Source organism: Camelina sativa, chromosome 19 (genome assembly GCF_030686135.1).
Source record: "Camelina sativa cultivar CO46 ecotype springtype chromosome 19, ASM3068613v1".
Lineage (NCBI taxonomy): Eukaryota > Viridiplantae > Streptophyta > Magnoliopsida > Brassicales > Brassicaceae > Camelina > Camelina sativa.
The window spans coordinates 24456470-24477536 of record NC_141898.1 but is presented as its reverse complement, the minus strand read 5'-3'; the positions used below and the strand labels follow the sequence as shown (position 1 = coordinate 24477536).

General features: G+C 38.1%; 3 protein-coding genes across 3 annotated transcripts; 2 read left to right on the top strand and 1 right to left on the bottom strand.

The window, feature by feature from the left end:
- Positions 1-2481: 2481 nt before the first annotated feature.
- On the bottom strand, positions 2482-3236 carry LOC104768211 (uncharacterized). The gene is made up of 2 exons (XM_087501313.1): positions 2823-3236; positions 2482-2670 (listed from the first exon to the last, which is right to left on the bottom strand). Exons 1-2 carry the CDS (start codon positions 3234-3236, stop codon positions 2482-2484), a joined length of 603 nt encoding a protein of 200 aa, XP_087357439.1.
- Positions 3237-5861: 2625 nt separating this feature from the next.
- LOC147920961 (uncharacterized) lies at positions 5862-6395 on the top strand. Its single transcript, XM_087501312.1, has one exon. It carries the CDS (start codon positions 5862-5864, stop codon positions 6393-6395), a length of 534 nt encoding a protein of 177 aa, XP_087357438.1.
- A 10299-nt stretch (positions 6396-16694) lies between these two features.
- On the top strand, positions 16695-18550 carry LOC147920960 (uncharacterized). Its single transcript, XM_087501311.1, has 2 exons — positions 16695-17348; positions 18431-18550. The coding sequence occupies exons 1-2, from the start codon at positions 16695-16697 to the stop codon at positions 18548-18550; spliced, it is 774 nt and encodes a 257-aa protein (XP_087357437.1).
- Positions 18551-21067: the final 2517 nt, after the last annotated feature.

Here is a 21067-nt window from a genome sequence, read left to right as displayed (position 1 = left end):
ACTGTGATTCTCAAAGTGCTATTGCATTGGCTAAGAATTCGGTGCATCATGAGAGAACTAAATAAATTGATATCAGACTACACTTTATTAGAGATATCATTAGTGAAGGTATCGTGAAGCTTATGAAGATAGCAAGTGAGTGCAACCCAGCGGATATCTTCACTAAGGTTTTACCAGTGGACAAGTTTGAGGGAGCATTGCAAATGCTCCGAGTTCATGACAATTAAGCGGTTAAGCTCAAGAACCAGAGTGGTGTAACTCTGAGAATTAAGAGTGGTAATACTCAAGTACTGGAGGTGGGATCCAAGGGACTAGAACAAAAAGCCAAGTGGAGCTAACCAGAGTCAAGGTGGAGAATTGAAGGAAGTGACTCAGGTTTTAGTCTTCAAAATTGGTTAAGTGTGTAGAAGACTCTTGGTAGAAAAGAGGGTTTGATCTCTTAAGCTAACAGGAGGAGCACGTGAGAAGCACGTGCGACGGTTGACAAGTTTATTCACCGTTGACTCTCTTATAAGCTGATCTTTATCTCTTTCGAAAAGGAGAGAGAAGTTTGTTACGATCTTGAGGTAGTTTGATCGGGAGAGAGAGTGAGAAGAGAAAAGCTTGAGAGAAACTCTTTTAACCTCTCTAATCTACATAAGTGATATGATTCTCCCAAGGAATCGGCACCTTCGAGTTGGTAGATAGAGACACCTTAATTCTAAAGACGATGAAGCCTCAAGAATAAGGATGGTGGAACGAATGGTCCCACAAGAGTTGCGGAAAGACTCTTGATATACCGGTTTGATCTTTCAGCCTCGCACCAAAAAGATCGGATCTCTCAGCTTCGCACTAAGGAGATCGGGGTTTTGACTATTGGAATCACACCAAATAGTCGATTTTGATTGTTGGAATCACACCAAGCAATCGGTTTTGTTCACAAAGAACAAAAGAGAATCACTCTCAAAAGAAAAGAAAAGGTTTTGATAAAAAGTTGGATTGATTATTTCTTTGCTCTTACATGAGTTTATATAGTAAAAGAAACTTGGTAACAAAACAAAGTATTAACTATTCTTGAAACTAAAAACAATAAAGATAGATAGTTGAATGAAGATTCAACTCTTGGTGCATGTATCTCTTCCTCCAAAGTGACTCTTGGTGCATGTATCTCTTATTTTCGTCACTCCCCTTTGACCATAAAATAAAGTGATTATTTTGGGTTTTTTTGGACTTGAATTAGGTTCAAAGTGGGCTGGACTTGATAGGTATCATCCCCAACAGAATTTCCCATGCTCTCTTTGGCCACAAGCTCTTGAATAAGCCCATTTAGTGCATTCCTTAGCTGCTTAGCTTTTGCTCTAGTCATTGGTCCTTCAGGTACAAGTAATGGTTCATCAGCTACAAGCTCCTTAGGGTCAAGCTCAACAACATATTCCTCAGGTTCAAGCTCAGCTACAAGCTGTTTCTCATTAGCTCCATCCATGATCACATCATCCCCTCCTCTTGAAAAGGATTTGTCCTCAAATCTGGATCATCTGCCACAAAAGGAACTAAATCAGAAACATTAAAGCTTGAACTCACATTGTACTTACCTTGAAGATCAAGTTGGTAAGCACTGTCATTAATATTTCTTGTGATCTCAAAGGGTCCATCGATTCTAGGCATCAGTTTTGACTTCCTTTCAGCTGGAAACCGCTTTTCTCAAGTGAACCCACACTTGGTCTCCAGGTTTGAATACCAGCTTGCGCCTTCCTTTGTTAGCTTGTTTTGCATACTGCTTTGTCTTCTCCTCAATGTTTATTCTAGCTTTCTCATGGATCTGTTTGACAAGGTCAGCTTTATTTTTCCCATCCAAGCTAGCTCTTTCACTCAAAGGTAGAGGGGTTAGATCCAATGGAGATAAAGGATTAAAGCCATAAACGATTTGAAACGGAGAAAACTTAGTTGAAGAATGAACAGATGATTGTATGCAAACTCAACATGTGGTTAACATTCATCCCAAGTTCTAATGTTCTTTTTGATCAAAGCTCGCAAGACAGTAGAAAAAGTTCTATTAACTACTTCATTTTGACCATCAGTTTGTGGATGACAAGTAGTAGAGAATAGCAACTTAGTTCCTAGTTTAAACCAAAGTGTTTTCCAGAAGTAACTCAAAAACTTTGTATCCCTATCAGAAACAGTTGACTTCGGAACTCTATGTAAACGAACAATTTCCTTGAAGAACAACTCAACAATATGCAAAGCATTATCAGTTTTGTGACAAGGTATGAAATACACGATTTTAGAAAATCGATCAATGATCACAAAAACTGAATCTTTACCAGTCCTAGTTATAGGCAAACCAAGCACAAAATCCATAGAAATATCATGCCAAGGCTGAGTAGGAATAGGATGTCGATCCTTTACCGTGATGTTGCTAATGGCTATACAATCAACACACATGCGCCAACTTCCATCCTTTTTGGGCACAAGTAGGACTGGGACCGCACATGGGCTCATGCTCTATCTGACATGTCCCTTCTCCATGAGCTCATTAACTTGTCTTTGCAGCTCCAATGTCTCCACAAGATTAGTACTATAAGCTGGTGGGTTTGGAAGTGATGCACCCGGAACAAAGTCTATTTGGTGTTTAATACCACGTATAGGTGGTAAGCCTTTCAGATTGTCCTCCGGGAATACGTCCTCAAAATCCTGCAAAAAAAGGTTATCTCACTCGGTAACACCGGTGCAAGGTCAGAGAAACTCATGAGAGTTTCTTTGTAAATAAACATAATCAAAGGTTGTTTTGAAAATAAAGTTCTCTTAATCTCTCCTTTTCTCACAAAGAAATTTGAATACCTCACGAGTTTGCTCTCATAGGCCTTTGACTTGGTTTTTCTCAAACTCTCGCTCTCTTTTTGGTGAATGGTGTTTGTGGGGTCTCTCATGGTGTTTATTTCTTTCCTTTGCTTGAGAATCAACAGATCTTGATAAACTTCATGAGGTGTCAACGAGATTAAGATGATCTTCTTGCCTTTGAACTCACGGTTGGTGAAACCATCGTGGCTTGTTCTCCGGTCAGATTGCCATGGTCTTCCCAAAAGAATATGACTTGCCTCCATAGGTAGAACATCGCACAAAACCTCATCCTCATATTTCCCAATGACAATAGGAACCTTTACTTGGATACTAACCTTCATCTCACCATCATCATTAAGCCATTGTAGCTTATATGGCTTTGGGTGCTTCTCCGTAGTCAGCCCAAGCTTCTTAACCATTATTTCACTCGCCACATTAGTACAATTCCCGCCTTCAATTATGAGACAGCATACCTTATCTCGGACATGTCACCTTGTATGAAATAGATTCTCCCTTTGCTCATGTTCCACAATCGCAGTTTGAACACTAAATGACCTCATTGCCACCAATATCTCGCCTTTTGCTGGATTTTCTTCAAGTTCTTCTAATGAATCAGAAACCACCTCTTCATTTTCTGATTCGATCTCTCCATTCTCCAAGAGAATCATGGTTCTTTTGTTGGAGCACTCATTTGCATAGTGTCCTCTCCCATGACACTTATAACATGTCACATCACGAGCTTGGGTTCTGGTAGCCTCAGCTTTGTCTTTGGTAACTTGATTGGCAACAAATGGCTTCGCTTCAACCTTTGGAAGAGCAACTGAATTTTCTTCCTTCTGGTAACTTGGTTTTGGGTTAGATGAACCAACACCATAAGTTATCCGCGTAGAACTTCTTTCTCTTGAGTTTCTTTTCTACCAAGATTGCTTTATGTAACATCTCTTCAATCTCCACATAATGCTCCATCTCAAGTCTATCCTGGACATCTCGGTTCAACCCACTCATAAATCTAGCCATAGTTGCTTCTCGGTCCTCAACCACATCAGCTCTTATGAAAAGAATCTCCATCTCATGATAGTAATCCTCCACACTTCGACTTCCCTGAGTTAGTCTCCTTAGCTTTTGATGCAGATCGCGATGGTAATGGCCACTAACGAATCTTCTCCTCATGATAGCTTCATCTCAGCCCAAGTCTCAATCGAATATTCACCATTACGTCTTCGTGAAGTCACCAACTGATCCCACCAGCTAAGCGCATACTCACTAAACTCAACAGCCGCCATTCGAACCTTATTGATCTCGGAATAGTGCTGAAAATTGAAAACTTTTTCTACCTTATTCTCCTAGTCCAAGTAGACATCTGGACCGTTCTTCCCAATGAATGGTGGAATTTTAAAATTCATTCCTCCAATGTCGTCATTGATTCTTTCTCTGCCTTCTCGCACACGTTTATGTCTTCTTTGGCCTCCTTGAGATGAGTTCCCACACGACTGTAGTATTCGTCAGCTCCTTCATATCTTGGCAGTCTTAACTGTTCGCCTACTCCCCTCGGTTGATTAGGCAAATTTTGTGGTTGCCTTTGTTGTGCTTCTGCTTGAACTTCGTCCAATCTTTCATAGACGACATTCATCTCAACCCTCAACAACCACTGCATTTCTCCCAACAACGCTTCCATTTGGATAGTTGGAATTCTCCCAGGTTGTTCTACTTCATGGTTGCTATTTTCTCCGTCAGCCATATTAAAGAAACCTGCAAAAATGAATAAACTCGTTAAAAGTAAAAAGTTCCTCACAAGTGTTTACTCTTAAGTGTTTCGCTCACAAGTGTTTACTCTCAACTCTTAAAGTGTGTTTCAGTGACTCTCAAAGGTTCTAATAGAACATAAACCAATAAAATAGAACAGTTTGATGAAAGTAGATGGAAAGATAGAAAGATGATAGATAGAAGATGAAAAGATAGAAAATGATTGAATGATAAAATACTAAACTCAAGGGTGTGCTCTGATACCACTTGATATGATTCTTGAAGGCTCTAATACCACTTGATATGATTCTCCCAAGAAATTGGCACCTTCGAGTTGGTAGATAGAGACACCTTAATTCTAAAGACGATGAAGCCTCAAGAATAAGGATGGTGGAACGAATGGTCGCACAAGAGTTGCAAAAAGACTCTTGATATAACGGTTTGATCTGTCAGCTTCGCACCAAAAAGATCGGATCTCTCAGCCTCACACCAAGGAGATCAGGATTTTGACTATAGGAATCACACCAAGTAGTCGATTTTGATTGTTGGAATCACACCAAGCAATCGGTTTTGTTCACAAAGAACTAAAGAGAATCTCTCTCAAAAAAAAAGAAAAGGTTTTGATAAAAAGTTGGATTGATTATTTCTTTGCTCTTACATGAGTTTATATAGTAAAAGAAACTTGGTAACAAAGCAAAGTATTAACTATTCTTAAAACTAAAAACAATAAAGATAGATAGTTGAATGAAGATTCAACTCTTGGTGCATGTATCTCTTCCTCCAAAGTGACTCTTGGTGCATGTATCTCTTATTTTCGTCACTCCCCTTTGACCATAAAATAAAGTGATTATTTTGGGTTTTTTTGGACTTGAATTAGGTTCAAAGTGGGCTGGACTTGATAGGTATCATCCCCAATAGAATTTTCCATGCTCTCTTTGGCCATAAGCTCTTGAATAAGCCCATTTAGTGCATTCCTTAGCTGCTTAGCTTTTGCTCTAGTCATTGGTCCTTCAGGTACAAGTAATGGTTCATCAGCTAAAAGCTCCTTAGGTTCAAGCTCAACAACATATTCCTCAGGTTCAAGCTCAGCTACAAGCTGTTCCTCATTAGCTCCATCCATGATCATATCAGTAAGCTTCTCCTTGGTCTTTTGTTCTACCTATAAGTCTTTTTCCCCTAAAAATCCAATTATAACTTTCCAAAAAGTTTTCTTCTCAAAGGGTTACTTTACCAATGGAAGAGCACATCTCTGCTCTACAAGCTCCGATCAGATCTCGGATGCGGTCCCGCTCGTGAACCCGATGCCAGAAGCTTCACAACAATCAAGATGCTCCTCAACTCATACATCCGAGAAAGACTTCATCGCTACACGAATTGGCTCTAGATCTGGACTAGCACCGACACCACCATTTTTTCCTTCCCACTGGGTTTCGTTGATGGCAGGAGCTTCTCTTGGACAATCAGGTGTGCCTTTTCCAGTGGGAACGCCGACGGCACACGGCGAGCTCAAAGACTGGTGGATGGTTCCCTTAGGTGCTTTACCGCCGCACGCCACTCCGATCTTGCAGAACGGTGGCAAACTTTTCTCCCATCATCCAACACCAGCAACCCTAGGGTTTGTTGGGATAGGCCTCGCTTATCTTTGTAGCCCATTAACGCCACGGTGGCCCATACCCAGAAATGATTTCTTAATTGCTCTGCTTAGCCTTACTCAGAATCGTGTTTGCTTGATAATGGCGAGAATGCTCTCCCATTCGGTCATAGGAACACTATCCTTAGAGAAGACTATCTTACTCCTTTCTCGAAACCATATGGATATGGCACTTTACTTGTGATCGAATGGAAATTTGATGTTGAATTTAGGTGGAGTTGTATCTTTCTCGAACATTATGTTCTGTGTTGCTTTTCAAGCCACTGTCCTACTCCCTGACCTTGAACCGAGTATGAACCCTCCCAGATCCGTTGATGATCAGTCTATATCAAGCTCAACCTCTTTAGCACCCATTACCTCTGCTTGGTCAAGTTAAGTAACCCTCAGTAACAGAACATTGGCGTCTCTAGAATGGCTTGTTAGATATTTGTGCTGAGGCCAGTATATTAGCGTTGGTTGGATGTTTGCAATGTTTAGCTATAAGTATGATCCTGACCTGACTGTGGATTTGAGCCCAATGTTTATGCCCATGCTCCCATTTCCCACCTATCGCCACTAGACTGTAAGCTTGGGTTTGTTGATAACTCTCAAAGCCGAACTGACTACAAGCTTTGTATGGATTTCCTTAACCTCCATGGCTTTGAGCTTCATGTGAGAGACGACCCACCTGCTTTGTTACGGTTTGATCCCATTTTCTGTGAACCCTGGTTGTAGCTTCAGCTAGACTCATGAGGTCTGTTTCTAAAAGATTGAAAGACTTTGCTCTTATGCTTCTGATCCCCTTCCTGTTGGCGAGAAGCCCTCCACTTGTTCCCTCCATGGAAAACTCTTTTACAAGCTCGAATGCGTTATTCGCTAGAGCCGTTCATGATCACATGTTGGTCAAGGATCTCGTGAAGCTTGGTTTCAAAGACGAATCCGCATTGGTTCCACTAGACTTCTCAAATATTGTAAAACTTGTTCAAGTTGAAAATCCCTTTGTTAAGCTCATAGAGCTCTTATCCTTTTTTTTTTTTTTTTTGACAATCAGGAGCTCTTATCCTTTTGTTGCTTTGTTTATGTTAACCCTTGTTGTAAGAACTCACCTCTTTTTGAGGTTTCAGCTTAAATAAAAGCTTATTTGGTTGAAAAAAAAAAGGAGAGAATGAAAATGGAAAATGGTAATTAGGATTTACTAGGGAGCGATTTTAGGAAATTTTGTTAAATATGAGAAATATTTATATCTAATTTTCTTAATAAACAATAAATGTCAGTGATATGGGGTTGTAAATAGTTTAGAACTCCTAGGTTTTTCTACAAAATGTACTCGCAAAATGTATATATAGATTTTTCACCATGTTATAAATATGTGTTAGATTGATGATATAAAAAAAAAGATCTTTAAACCTCATTGTTTATATAGGCTCATATCATATAAAATCATCTCCAATAGTTGTCTTTAGTTTTTGCTCTAAAAGCCGAGTTTTCTAAAAGTAGAATATAAGTTTGATCCAATAGTTGGCTTTATATCTTATTTAAAAAGAAATTATTCAAATATATTTCATTTTTATTTTAATTTCCATCACAGTCCTTTAATTTTTAGATTTGCAAATTCTGTCCACTTAGTTTATTTTAAACATATACCTAATAAAATTATAATATTATAAAAATAAAATTTCACTACAAAAGATACAATGGCAAGTAAATAATTAGTTTATGCTGTTTTAGCTTTTTTTCAATGGGAAATTTAATTGAATTTTTATATATATTATTTAGTAGTTGGTTGGTGCTAATAAGTAATAAAAGAGGCCAAGAATTGTAACAATCTCTAAAGGGTAAATAAGAAAGACCCAAGAATTGTTCCTCTAAGATTAGTAATATCTAAATGGTGATTAAGAGAGGCAATGTTGTAACGTACTGACCGCCACCTTTCAGTAGGCCCCATGTTCACTATCAGTCGATGGGCCCACCTTTTTAATGGGCCCCATGTCTTTTCACTAGGTCTGTGAGTACATCCATGTTTGACGTTCGGTTTGCTACGTCCGAGAGGCTTTAAAAACTTGTTATCATCCCTTCAAATTATTGAATAAGCCTCACGTCCTCTCACTAGGCCCGTGAGCTCATCCATATCTGACGGTCGGTTTGCTACGTCCGGAAGGCCTTAAAGACTTGATATCATCCATACAAATCACCACAAGATCTTTCCTTGTGTTTTGTCCTCACTCGCACAGTTCCGACAGTCACTTTCCAGAATGTCACCCATCCTGAGACTACTCCAGCTCAAGCACGCTTAATTATGGAGTTCTCTCAAGATCCTTGACCGAAAAGATAAGTGCACTTTGGTGACATAGGTGGCCAAATCAATTCTTTCAAACTTCTCCGCAAGTCTCTGAAACCGGAGTGTCACAAATGTACAAATCTATTTGTCATGCGACATTTTATCCAAATTTCTTTTGAGAATTTAGGCAAATTCTTATCCTTGCAACATTTAAAGTTTATCATTGTTTAGCTTGTGTTTGTGTACCATGTACGATACCATTAGCCGTTTATTTTCCACCATGACATTAAATATGTGATAGATTGACAATTCTTGATTTGTCTCACACATCTAGGGAGCAGTGGCAATGAACATCTTTAAATCTAGGTATACTACTGACCCATGTTTTAGAAATTGCTAGGCGCTAGTCGGATGGTTGGGGTGGGTCTAGCGGCTAGCAAAAAAATTGGAGATTAAATGGGGATTAGTCGGGAACTAGTTTTAGCGTTATTTTATTAAATTAATAATAAAATAAAAATATAGTATTAAATATATGTATAATTCTGTCTATGTTAAAAAAAATATCAAAAAAATATAAAACTATAGTACTGTCTTTACAATTATGTTAAACACATAAAAACGTAACTTTAAAAAAAAAAATTCTGATTTTTATTAAAGTTTGTAAATTAGTTATTATAAAACATCATAAAATTTTAGTTTAAATGTCTAAATAAAAAAATATATATTTGATTTATATTAGGCTCCAAAAACAATCAGTATACAGAAAATTAAGTGACAAGTAATCGGATTAGACGAGTTATAATCAAATTAAACAAGCATAATCTAATAATTGTGCTAGGCGGGGATTGATCATTAATCGAGGTAGAGAGGGTGTGTCTAACGATTTTACAGAGCGTAACCGGGACTAGGCGGGGATTTTTTAAACAGGGCTACTGACCGACACTCTTTGATCGATGTTGTCTGCGGCAGTTGACAAGTTCACAAGTTTCATGTGGTTTTTTATATTACTTTTAAAAATCTAACTAGGTAACAACCTCCATTATGTGCTGAATAAATCGATTCAAATAAAAATTTTATGAATAAAATTATTTTCTGACTCATCCAAGATTTGTAATCAACATAAACAGTTTAATACTTTTAATTTATTTAATTCGAATTTTAAAATTATTTTTGTGGTTTCAATGGATTCCTAAATACTTATCGTGTTAAAAAGTAATATTTTAAATTTAAACTTATATGTGTTAATAAAAATACAATATAAATTGTGAATAATTAGAAATGGGATTTATAAGTATTTAACAATACTTAACTAATAGTTGGTATTTTACTATTAATAATTAACAATTATGTAATAAATTTTTCGGACTTTATTTTTAAAAAATAGGAGAAATAATTAATTTTTTAAAAAAGAAATCAATTTGTTGTTTTTTAAAATAAGTATATTACACATTCAAATTAAATGGTGATCGCTCAAGTATCTACCCGATACACTTAACTGTGAGGCAGTATATGCAGGGTCGAATCCACAAGAACCAATGGTACACTAAAGATTTGCAAAAGTCGTAAATAGCTAAAACAGAAAAATCTTTGTTGGTTTTCAAGTTTATAAATAAAAATGCAAAGAAATAAATGGTTTAACTTATGGGATTAAAACATTGGACTATAGGGCATTTCAGAGATTAACGATTAATGGGAAATGAAACAAAGAATTTGATAGTTAACAACCATTCTAGAACATGAACACAAGATTTGACTAAACCTCTTTCAAGGTATTATTTACTAAACTTGACTATTCAATTACTAAACTTTCATTTGTAATCTCCTAATCAAATTTACATTATCAAACAAGTTCACTAAGTTCACAATATCCCTTAACATCAAATTTTGCAGGCTAGAGAAATATTGGTCAATTCATATTGGTTCAGGCATTCTATCGAACACTTTTGATGCATAGAAAAACCTACAATCTAGAACAAGCTGATCAGTCCTATTCTAGCATTAAGAACATATGAATCAAAGAACCACAAAGAAAATAGAATTTCCAAGAAACAATTAAACCATTAAATCATTTGATCCCCTACTTAGAACCCTAAAACCCAATTAGGTGACTACTCACACATATTGAAAGCAATAACAAAAAGATGAAGAAGACATAATTGAACTGATTAAATAAAATGAGAAAAGAGTTTAGAAATCTTCTCCAAATTGTTAAAGATGATGAATCTCTAATCTCCAGAAATGGCTTACAAAAGTCTCAAGGTACAGAAAAACTCAGAAAATAGCATGTGTTGCTAATTAGGTCATTGGGGGTATTTATACTCTTATTAAAATAAAATAAATAAAATAAAAGTGAAAATAGAAAAATTTAGGAAAAAGAAATAAGTGTCTAGAACAGAGGCAGAGAGACAGCAGACTTCACTAGACTTCTCCAGACTTCAACAGACTTGTCTACAAATTTCACCAGACTTCTTCAGAATTCTTTAGACTTCAGCAGACTTGTCCATAAACTTCAGCAGACTTGTCCATAAACTTCAGCAGACTTGTCCATAAATTTCACCAGACTCCTCCAGACTTCTTGAGACTTATCTCCAGACTTGTCGACAGACTTCACCAGACTTGTCTTTAGACTTCACCAAATCTCTCCAAACTTCTACCGACGTCACCAGACTTCTCTAGACTTGTCCAGACTTCATGATTCAGTTCAACTTGAAGATGTCCAAAAAGTCGCTTCCTGCTTCTTTATTCCGTTTAAGTTTGAATCCAACCAAAATACTTCAAATCTAGCACATCGTCTCCACACCTAATCATAACTCAAGAAAATACCAAAAAGACATAAAAGACGGACAAAGATGAGACAAATGACTCAAAACTAATATTAAATGAAGGACAAAAGACACCAAAAACACAATACATCAAATGGCTACAATTTTGATTTAAAAAATATATTTTCAGTATTGAAATGTAATTATACAAGTACTACTATTTTTACTAATTTAATTAGACATTAGATTTTATAATACTAATTTTAAAATATTTATAAAAGTAGATATTAAGAAATAGCAAATAGCTATTCCATTTCAGTACCTGAATCTCGGAGTAATTGATAGCATTGCGCGCTCTTTAGGTGATCTCATGGAGATTGAATTCGATGAAGCCACGGTCTCAAGGTGAAACTACCCTTCCCTTTTTTTTTTTTAATAATAATAATTATCTAGTGTTCTCATACCCACTAACAACCTAGCAACAACCAACAAGCAGATAACCAAACAATTCCATTAAACCAATAAAGATTCCAACAAGTCAATAACCAAATTCCAACATCCTACAATGTTCCATCAACTCAATTCTAGCAACCTAACAATAGCTAGACCACAATCAATCAAGTCTCTAGAACATCCTCCTCCTCATCGCCTTGATTCCACGATTACACTTTGCCTTTACCTGCACACCACAAACAACAATTGAGATGCGTAAGTATTATCATAAATACTTAGTGAGGCAATCCTCCCATCTACTGAGCTATACACACAAGCATTTGAGAATCCAATGTCAAACAATCATCAAACAAATACAATCAAACCAGGAAGCAAGCAATCATCAACCAACGAAGGTTGGTGTCGACCGACACCATACAAGTGTCGATCGACACTGACAACCTGGTGTCACCCGACACCTTCCTGGTGTCACCCGACACCTTCCTGGTGTCAACTGACACCTGTTAGACACCTCCCGAAAACCCTAATCGTGTCGAACGACACCTCCACATGGTGTCAATCGACACTCCATAGAATTTTCGAGCCGTCCTCGCTTTGGTGTCGATCGCCACTGATGTCGAACATCGTCTTCCTCGACGCTCCATTGCAGATCTCCGCCTCCAAACGATTCCCAAGCGTCCCAAACTCTTCCACACACAACATAAGGCCATAGAAACCCCAAATCGACCACAAGCAAGCAAGGAATCAATCAAACAACTTAAAGAACACAAAAACATAGAATTCTCAAGCTTAGATAAGCCATGGGCATGCACTCACCTCTTTTGCAGGAAGATTGGATTGAGAAACGGTGGAAACAACACCTCAAGAAGCTTCTCCTTCGTTCCCAGCAACAACTCTCCCTTCCTCAGCCACAGATCTCACCAAAACAGACAAGAACAATCCCAAAAACCTCTCAACCCACAAACTCTCTCGTTTCTCTCTTTTCTTCTACAAACGGCGACAAAAAACGTAAAAACCCTCGACTTGGGTCGCTTATCCACTTATATACTCGGTTTAGTCAAACTAATTAAACCAAATCAACCCAAAATCGTGAAATAAAATCAATCTGGTCGAACCAGAAAAGTTGGTGTCAAACGACACACCCCCTGGTGTCGATCGACACCCATCCCCAAATCTTACTATTTGGTCCGCAGATGTTACACAAGGGTTCAATTTGTTCGTGTTCAGGTGAATTGGAATGTTGACCACCCTCTCCAGTTTCAGTGCAATTACCAATTCTCTCCTGGAGTAAATACTGTCTTATGTTTCTTCTATGAACGCCTACATGGTTTCTGTGAAGTTTGTGGCATGTTAACTCATGATTCTGGCCGTTGTCTACTTCAAAATGGTGGGGATGGGCCTGATGATGATCCTGAGTACATAGAAAATCAAGGGGTTCACATCCAAGAGACTGATGATGATGGACAACCAATTCTAGAGGCAGATAATGGAGTGAACAATGGCAATCAAGAAGCAGTTGACTTGGATGTTCCAATTCCTGATGCACCTCAACACTTTGAAGCAGTCGATGATGATTTTGAACTTTCTGACATTGATCCAAATCACAACTGCCTGGGCACTCATGATGATCCTCCAGATCCTAGTACACACTTCAGTATGTCCAACGATGCAGGAGGTATTTCCGATCGGATTAACCCTTTTACCATGTTGATAATAATTCAGGGTTATTCTCCCGGAGGTCCCTGGACCTCATACGATCTAACGATATTTATCCCAATCCTGAGACAATGGCGAACGTTGATGCTGGGCAAGTGAACAACATTACAATGGACAAAGGGAAGCACAAGCGAGAAGATTCTATCAACCAGACTGATGTCAGTTGGACGACCAAAATGAAGTTTGATAACTATGATAAAGGCAGTGGCTCATGTTCCACAAAAGACTTGAATGGAGGCACGGTGGGCCCTAATCCACCACAACCACCATGAAGACAGTCTGCTGGAACTGTCAGGGATTAGGCAATGTCCCTACAGTTCGATGCCTTAAGGAGATATCAAGAAAAGATCTCCTGGACATCATTTGCCTGTCAGAAATAAAACAACCGGATGAAGTAGTTTTTGAGAAAGTACATGAGTTGAAATCCGTTGGAGATAGGTTCTCATGGGCAGGTCAAAGAGGAACTCACTATGTTACTTGTTGTTTAGACCGCACTATGGCAACTCCAGCTTGGCACAGACAGTTTCCGGTATCAGAAACAGATTTTTTATAGTTTGAAGAGTCAGATCATCGGCTACTAGTTACACACATTGCAGACTCCATAGAAACATGAAAAGGGTTTTTCTCATATGACTCACGGATCTATAACAAAGAAGGTTTCAGAGAGTCAGCATTAAGAGGATGGAGGAGAATGAGTGGATCAACACAAAGCACTCTATTACAGAATAAAACTCATTGTCGTCAGGAAATTTCCAAGTGGAAACGTCGAAATCGAGTGGTTAGTCAGGAAAAGATCAGCATTCTTAAACATGATTTGGATAAAGCAATTGCAACAGGTTCTCCATTATCAGAAAGAAGTCGTTGACGCAGTGAGCTTAACAAAGCTTATGTGGAAGAGGAATTTCATTGGAAAACAAAGAGTAGAAACACTTGGCTTCATGTTGGAGACCGAAATACATCTTATTTCCATCGAACTGCAAATATCAGAAAAGTTAAGAATAGAATCAATGCTATTCAAGATCAGAATGGAGAAGTTCAAAGACATGAAAATCATATTGCTAATGCGGCCATTCATTACTTTCATGATGTTTACACTTCTCAAGCCACTTCACAAGAAGATCTTCAAGATTTACTGCAGCATGTCCAAAGCAGTGTGACCACTGAGATAAACAGTGATATTACAAGAGAAATATTAGAGGAGGAAATCAGAAATGCTATCTTTAGCATAGGTCCTCATCGTGCCCCAGACCCATACTGCTTTTCAGGTATTTTCTACCATCAATTTTGGGACGAAATCAAGGCGGATGTCATCCATGAAATCAAAAGCTTCTTTCATGACGAAAACATAAGCAGTTTACACAACCATACTAACATTTGTCTACTACCAAAGAAACAGAGCAGTACCTCCGTGACTGATTATCGCCCAATCGCTTTATGCAATGTAAACTATAAGATTATATCAAAAATACTGGTGAACAGGATGAAGCCACACCTCGGTGGAATGATTTCTGAGAATCAAGCTGCATTTATCTCGGGATGGCTGATCACTGATAATATTATCATAGCTCATGAGGTTCACCATGCCTTAAAGGTGCGAAAGCGACAATCACAATCTTACATGGCGGTTAAAACATATATTACTAAAGCTTATGATTGACTTGAGTGGAATTTCCTTGAAGAGACAATGAGACTTATGGGTTTTGCTGAGAAATGGATAAGATGGATTATGGCTTGTGTTTCTACAGTTAAATATTCAGTCCTCATCAATGGAACTCCTCATGGAATGATACAGCCCGAAAGAGGAATCAGGCAAGGAGATCCATTGTCACCGTACTTGTTCATTTTGTGTGCTGAAGTTCTCTCACAACTTGTTGATCAGGCTGTTAAGACAAAGAACCTTCAAGGAATAAAAACAAGCTTAGGAGGACCCTCAGTAAAACATCTTCTCTTTGCTGATGACTCACTATTCTTCACGTTGGCTAATGTGAGATCTTGCAATGTTTTAAAGAATATTTTCTCAACATATGAGAAGGCCTCTGGACAGGCTATAAATCTCAGTAAATCATCGATCACCTTTGGAAGTCGGCTAAACCATGAAGTAAAAAGAAGAATCAGAAACAAGATGGGAATCTACAATGATGGAGGAGGTAAATACTTGGGGTTGCCAGAGAAATTTACTAAGAAGAAAACAGAAATATTTCAGTTTATACTGGAAAAAGTCAATGATAGGACTCAAGGATGGAACAAGCGATATCTCTCACCAAGCCGGAAAAGAGGTACTTATGAAATCTATTGCTCTTGCTATGCCAGTTTTCTCTATGAATATATTAAGATTACCAAAAGAGATCTGTGAAGAAATAAATGGGATTCTGGCAAAATATTGGTGGGGAACAACTTATCAGAAAAAGGGTATGCATTGGTTTGCTTGGAATAGAATGAACTTACCTAAGAAAGAAGGCGGAATGGGATTTAGGGATCTGGAAAAATTCAATACAGCACTTCTTAGTAAGCAAGCTTGGTGAATCCTTCAGCATCCAGATTGTTTAATGGCAAGAATGTCGAAATCAAGATACTTTGGGGACACAAATATTCTGAATGCTACTGACAAGGCAAAATCTTCTTATATTTGGAAAGCTATCATCCATGGTAGAGACCTCCTCGATAAAGGACTTTGATTTGTGATTGGAGATGGCTCATCGACAAATATTTGGCTGGATCCTTGGTTACCGCTGCATCCTCCACGAGCTCTACACTCAAAACATGTTATCAGGGAGAATATGCAAGTTGATAAGCTATTAAATGAAGACATAACATGTTGGAATGAAGAAGTCATACGAGAATTAATTCACGAAGATGATGTCCGTACAATCCTGAATATAAAGATCAGTCACGGAGCAGAGAGAGACATTCTGGGCAGGCATTATACAAAGAATGGCACTCATACAGTAAAATCGGCATATTGGCTAACTACTCATCAAAATTATCAGGATATTCGACCCCCTCCTGGCAATGTCGAGTTGAAAACAACAATTTGAAAACTGCATATTGCTCCAAAACTCAAACATTTTCTCTGGAGATATTATCTGGGGCGCAGCCTACGAGAGCTACCATGAAAGCAAGACACATAAATCAATACTCTCTTTGTCGGCGTTGTTGCAGTGAGGATGAATCAACAAATCATCTATTCTTTACCTGTGATTATGCTCAAGCTGTTTGGCAAGGATCAGGTATATTAAATAACAGGATTCTAGATCTAACTATCTCTCTAGAAGGAAAAATACAGGAAATATTGGCAATGAACACAAGGCATAATGTAGAAGATATCTACAAACAGCTACCAGTTTGGATCTTATGGAGAATATTGAAATGTCGAAATATGCTAATATATCAGCAAAGGAACATCTCATGGAGGTTATGTATGCGGCTAGCTAAAGAGGATGCAAAAGAATGGCTAGATGCCATGATGGTCGCCGATCAGTTACAACGTGTACAAAGACAGACCTCTACGCAAACAAACTCACAGATGCATTGGTCTAGACCTGAGAATGGTTGGATAAAGTGTAATTATGATGGTTCCTACCAAAATCCTACTACAAAATCAAAGGCCGGGTGGATTTTTAGAGATGCCAATGGATCATACATAGGATCGGGTCAAGAGAAAGGTCAATGTACAAATAATCCTCTAGAGTGTGAACTCCAAGCTGTCATATTTGCTCTACAACATGCCTGCCATCAAGGATTCACTAAACTACATTTAGAAGGAGACAATCTTGAGGTGATCTCACTGCTTCAAGGAAAGACTATCAACTTCGGGGTTATCAATTGGATTAGAGATATAAGAAAATGGATACAGAGAATGGAGACAATGAAATTCAGCTGGGTTTCAAGGGATGGAAACAAGTGTGCCGATACACTGGCCAAATCTCCTATTAGTGATAATAACTCAATTGTTTATCATTCAAATATTTCCAGTTGCTTGTATCCATCATTACAATATGATAACACTTATGTTATAATAAATTTTTATGAGTTAAAAAAAAAATTGCAAATAGCTTTAATTTATTTTTTTGAATTTTGAATGAATTCTATAATACCATGGATGTAATTTGTATTAACTAATGAGAGTTATTTGTTAAAATATGTCTCGAGCTCTCTAGGGACGACACATCAATATTTTTTTCAAAAATGTTTCTTTATTAATATATTGGAGATAATTATATAAAATTAATGTATGTATTATATAAGACATACATTATATAATTATTCTATTAATATAAATAAAAGATTAAGAAATATGGAAATAAATTCATATTTAATACTATATAATTGTTCTCTAGATGTGGAGTTCGGTAGGCTTTTGATGTATGGGGGCCGAGCGATGGAGTCTGAGGAGGCTTAAGTCAGGAGGTTCATAAAGGCCCTTCGGGATGACTTGAGGGTTCACAGCAGACGACGAAGCTATGCTACAAAGGCGGAGCTGGTTGAGACCGCAGTGGAGATCAAGGAGGATATCTGGGCACATGCAGTGACGGTTAGTCCAGCGGTCTAGCCGAGGAAGGCTCAGCATCCTGGAGGTTTTGGAAAGGGCAGCAAGTCTGCGCAGGGAACCAAGAAAAAGTGGGAGGCTACGCAGAGGCCGAGTGGTGTGTGGTGCTATGGATGCGGTAGCATAGACCACAAGGTGGCTAGCTGTCCCAATAGGAGTACTACGTCGGCAGCCCATCAGCGGTTCATGTATTCTATCACTATAGGGAGCCTGGGCACATCAATCCCAAGTGTCCCAAGTTGCAGCAAATGGCGGTGGCAGCGGTGCAACATGGAGTGTAGCCGAAAGTGCAGCAGGTGTCACAGATTGAGCAAGCACCATGGTTGTACACGACTGTGGAGAATGGAAGAACCATTGTCGGGGCGATCACAGCTATAATTTCTGAGACTCAAACTTGGTGAATTTTAGTAGTTCAGATTTTATTAGTCTGTGAAAAGTGTTAGGGTTCTTAGCACATGAGGTTTGTGTAGGGATCTTATTGGTAGGCGGGTTTAGGTCCCACGTCATGTTTGATTATGGAGCAACCCATTGCTTCATTACCCTGGAGTGCACAGAGGGATCCAATATCAGAGGAAATTCTTAACAGCGAGCGAGAATATTCATAAGTTACGTGAGGCAAGTTTCTCAGAGTGCTTGGGCGGGCGGTTTAGCCAATATTGCCTATTTAGGCAATCCTTCGGAATGTGTGGTCTTCGTGAAGGTCCTTCAAGATGAGTGGTGTTCGTGATGGTCCTTCGAGATGTGTAGCCTTGGTGGCAGTTCTTGTTAGAACAATTTTTTGGCCTTGGTGGCAGTCTTATTTAGGACATTTGTTTGGCCTTGGTGGCGGTCTGTTTAAACATTGTCGGCCTTTGTGGCGGTCCTGTTTAGAAAATTTGTTGGCCTTCGTGGCAGCCCTTGGGGCATGTTGATAATCCTTGTGTAGTCATGTGGTATTCCAGTGAGGTAATATGTGGTTGGTACGACATTGTGATGTTTTACGTGATCCACGGGAGGGAGACCTGGTTAGGAGATAAGACTCCGACGTGTTCACAATTGTTTTCTCTAAGGACAATTGGTCCTGAACGACTTTTGGAGAACTTTAGTTCTCCTAGTACCGTCACATTTTGAGACTTTGTGGCTTGAGAGTGTGACCGGTATATCGAATTCGGATGGTGATCCAGAGACACACTGTAGAGTGGCAACCCTGAGAGACGAATATTTGACTTCCCTTATACATTATTGATATGCTCAAATTAAACCCTAGAGCTACTCTCTCCTTCGTTTGAGAGTTTAACAATAGGACCAATCTTGTTGCTCCTTGTGTGAGGTCTAGGAGGCATGCACCTGAAACACCAAAGAGAAGAAAAACAAGAATGTGTAAGTAGAAAATAAAAGGAAAAAATTAGAAGAAATTAAAAACTCAAATCTAATGGTAGATCAAAGAGTCCCCGGCAACGGCGCCAAAATTTGATATGCTCAAATTAAATCCTAGAGCTACTCTCTCAAATTAAGAGATCACTGTGGTACTTAGGGGTCGAATTCCACAAGGACTCAATACTACACAATAAATTAAAGAGTTTATTGATTACGCTAAACAACTTGATTTAAATTAAGAAAAGCAATGCAAAATATTAAATAAAAGTTGTGTAAATTCAGATGATCAAAAAGCTAGGCCTAGGGAATTTCTCAGGAAATTATGAAATATCAAATCAATAAATTAATTAGGATTCAAGCAATTAAAATCAGATCCAGAACTCTAAACACTTTCGTAAAATAAATCAGTTCTCACTGCAAATATTATCTAAATTTAAAACCAGAAAATCCATATCTCTTTGTAAAATTCTAGGTTAAAAATCAGCTTTGAAAACAGGTTTAGATTGTTCACAAAATTACTAAATCAAATCTCTTTGCAAGAAGTAATTTTGCTCATAAAAATGTTTTATCAGAAAAATCAACTATATTCTCATATCAATTTATTTTCCTAAGTTATTAATTCTAGGTGATCAATCAAGAATTAATATGAAGAACAACCTATGATGAAGATCTAGAAAGATAATGAATCTTAAATAAACAGATCTAGTAAATCATAAAATTCCTGTGAAAAACCGTGAACCTAACAAGCAAACTACTCATACATATTCAATGAAACACAAATCATCATTCTGAATAATAAGCAATTGAAATTAAAAGAGTAAAAAGGGAGTTAATGAATTCTTCTCTCAAAGGAGTTCAGATCTCTCTCTCCCAAAAGCTCTCAAAATCTCACAGGGTTGCAGAAAATAAAACTTGCTAGAATAAGACTTAAGGGTTTCTAAAACCTAAAATATTATATATATGTCCTAAAATACGTCAGGGACTTTTATTGTAATTATGGAAGACTTCGGGCAAAATTTGTAAAACTTCCAATTATGAAGACTTGAGTTGGATTGTCTTGGTGTCGACTGATGCTCATTTGGTGTCGATCGACGTTGGTCACATGATCAGACTCCAAATTGATTTCTTCCGGTTAAATGCTCCAAAATGATCCAAATCGCTCCATTTCGCTTCTTCCGTGCCAAAATCCTAGAAAACATGTTAAGATTCTAAAACATCCTAGAAAACAAATCAAAAGACTCAAAAAGTACATTTATATCATGGTTAAAAGCCGTAAAAACCATGATATATAAATTATGGCATGCGGGTTTAGGTCCGATGAGGAGCCAATATTATTGCGTGCAGTGTAAGGCCTAATGAGGAGCCAATAAAAACTCAAGGTTGAGACCTATGAGTAAAGGAAAGTCCAAAAATCGAGAGAAAATAATGTCTGGAACGTGAGTCTGTCGCCTGGAGGTAACCTTCATAGATCGGTCGAAGGAGATATGGGCCATGGAGACAGTTGTATGGGAGTCCTTGGCTGATGGTTTTTCGAGATTCGAGGACGAATCTACGTTAGTGGGGAAGAATTGTAACATCCGCGAACAAAATTGTGAGATTTTTGGGAGAGTTTTGATTGACACTAAGGTGAGTGCCGATCGACACTATCAATTTATGGTTCGACCGGTTTATTTTAAATCGTCGAATTGGAGCGATTTTGATTAAGTGGAATCCCTAACCGGGGTAAATAAGTTGGAAGTTTTACCTAGATTTCGGGGAAAGCCTAC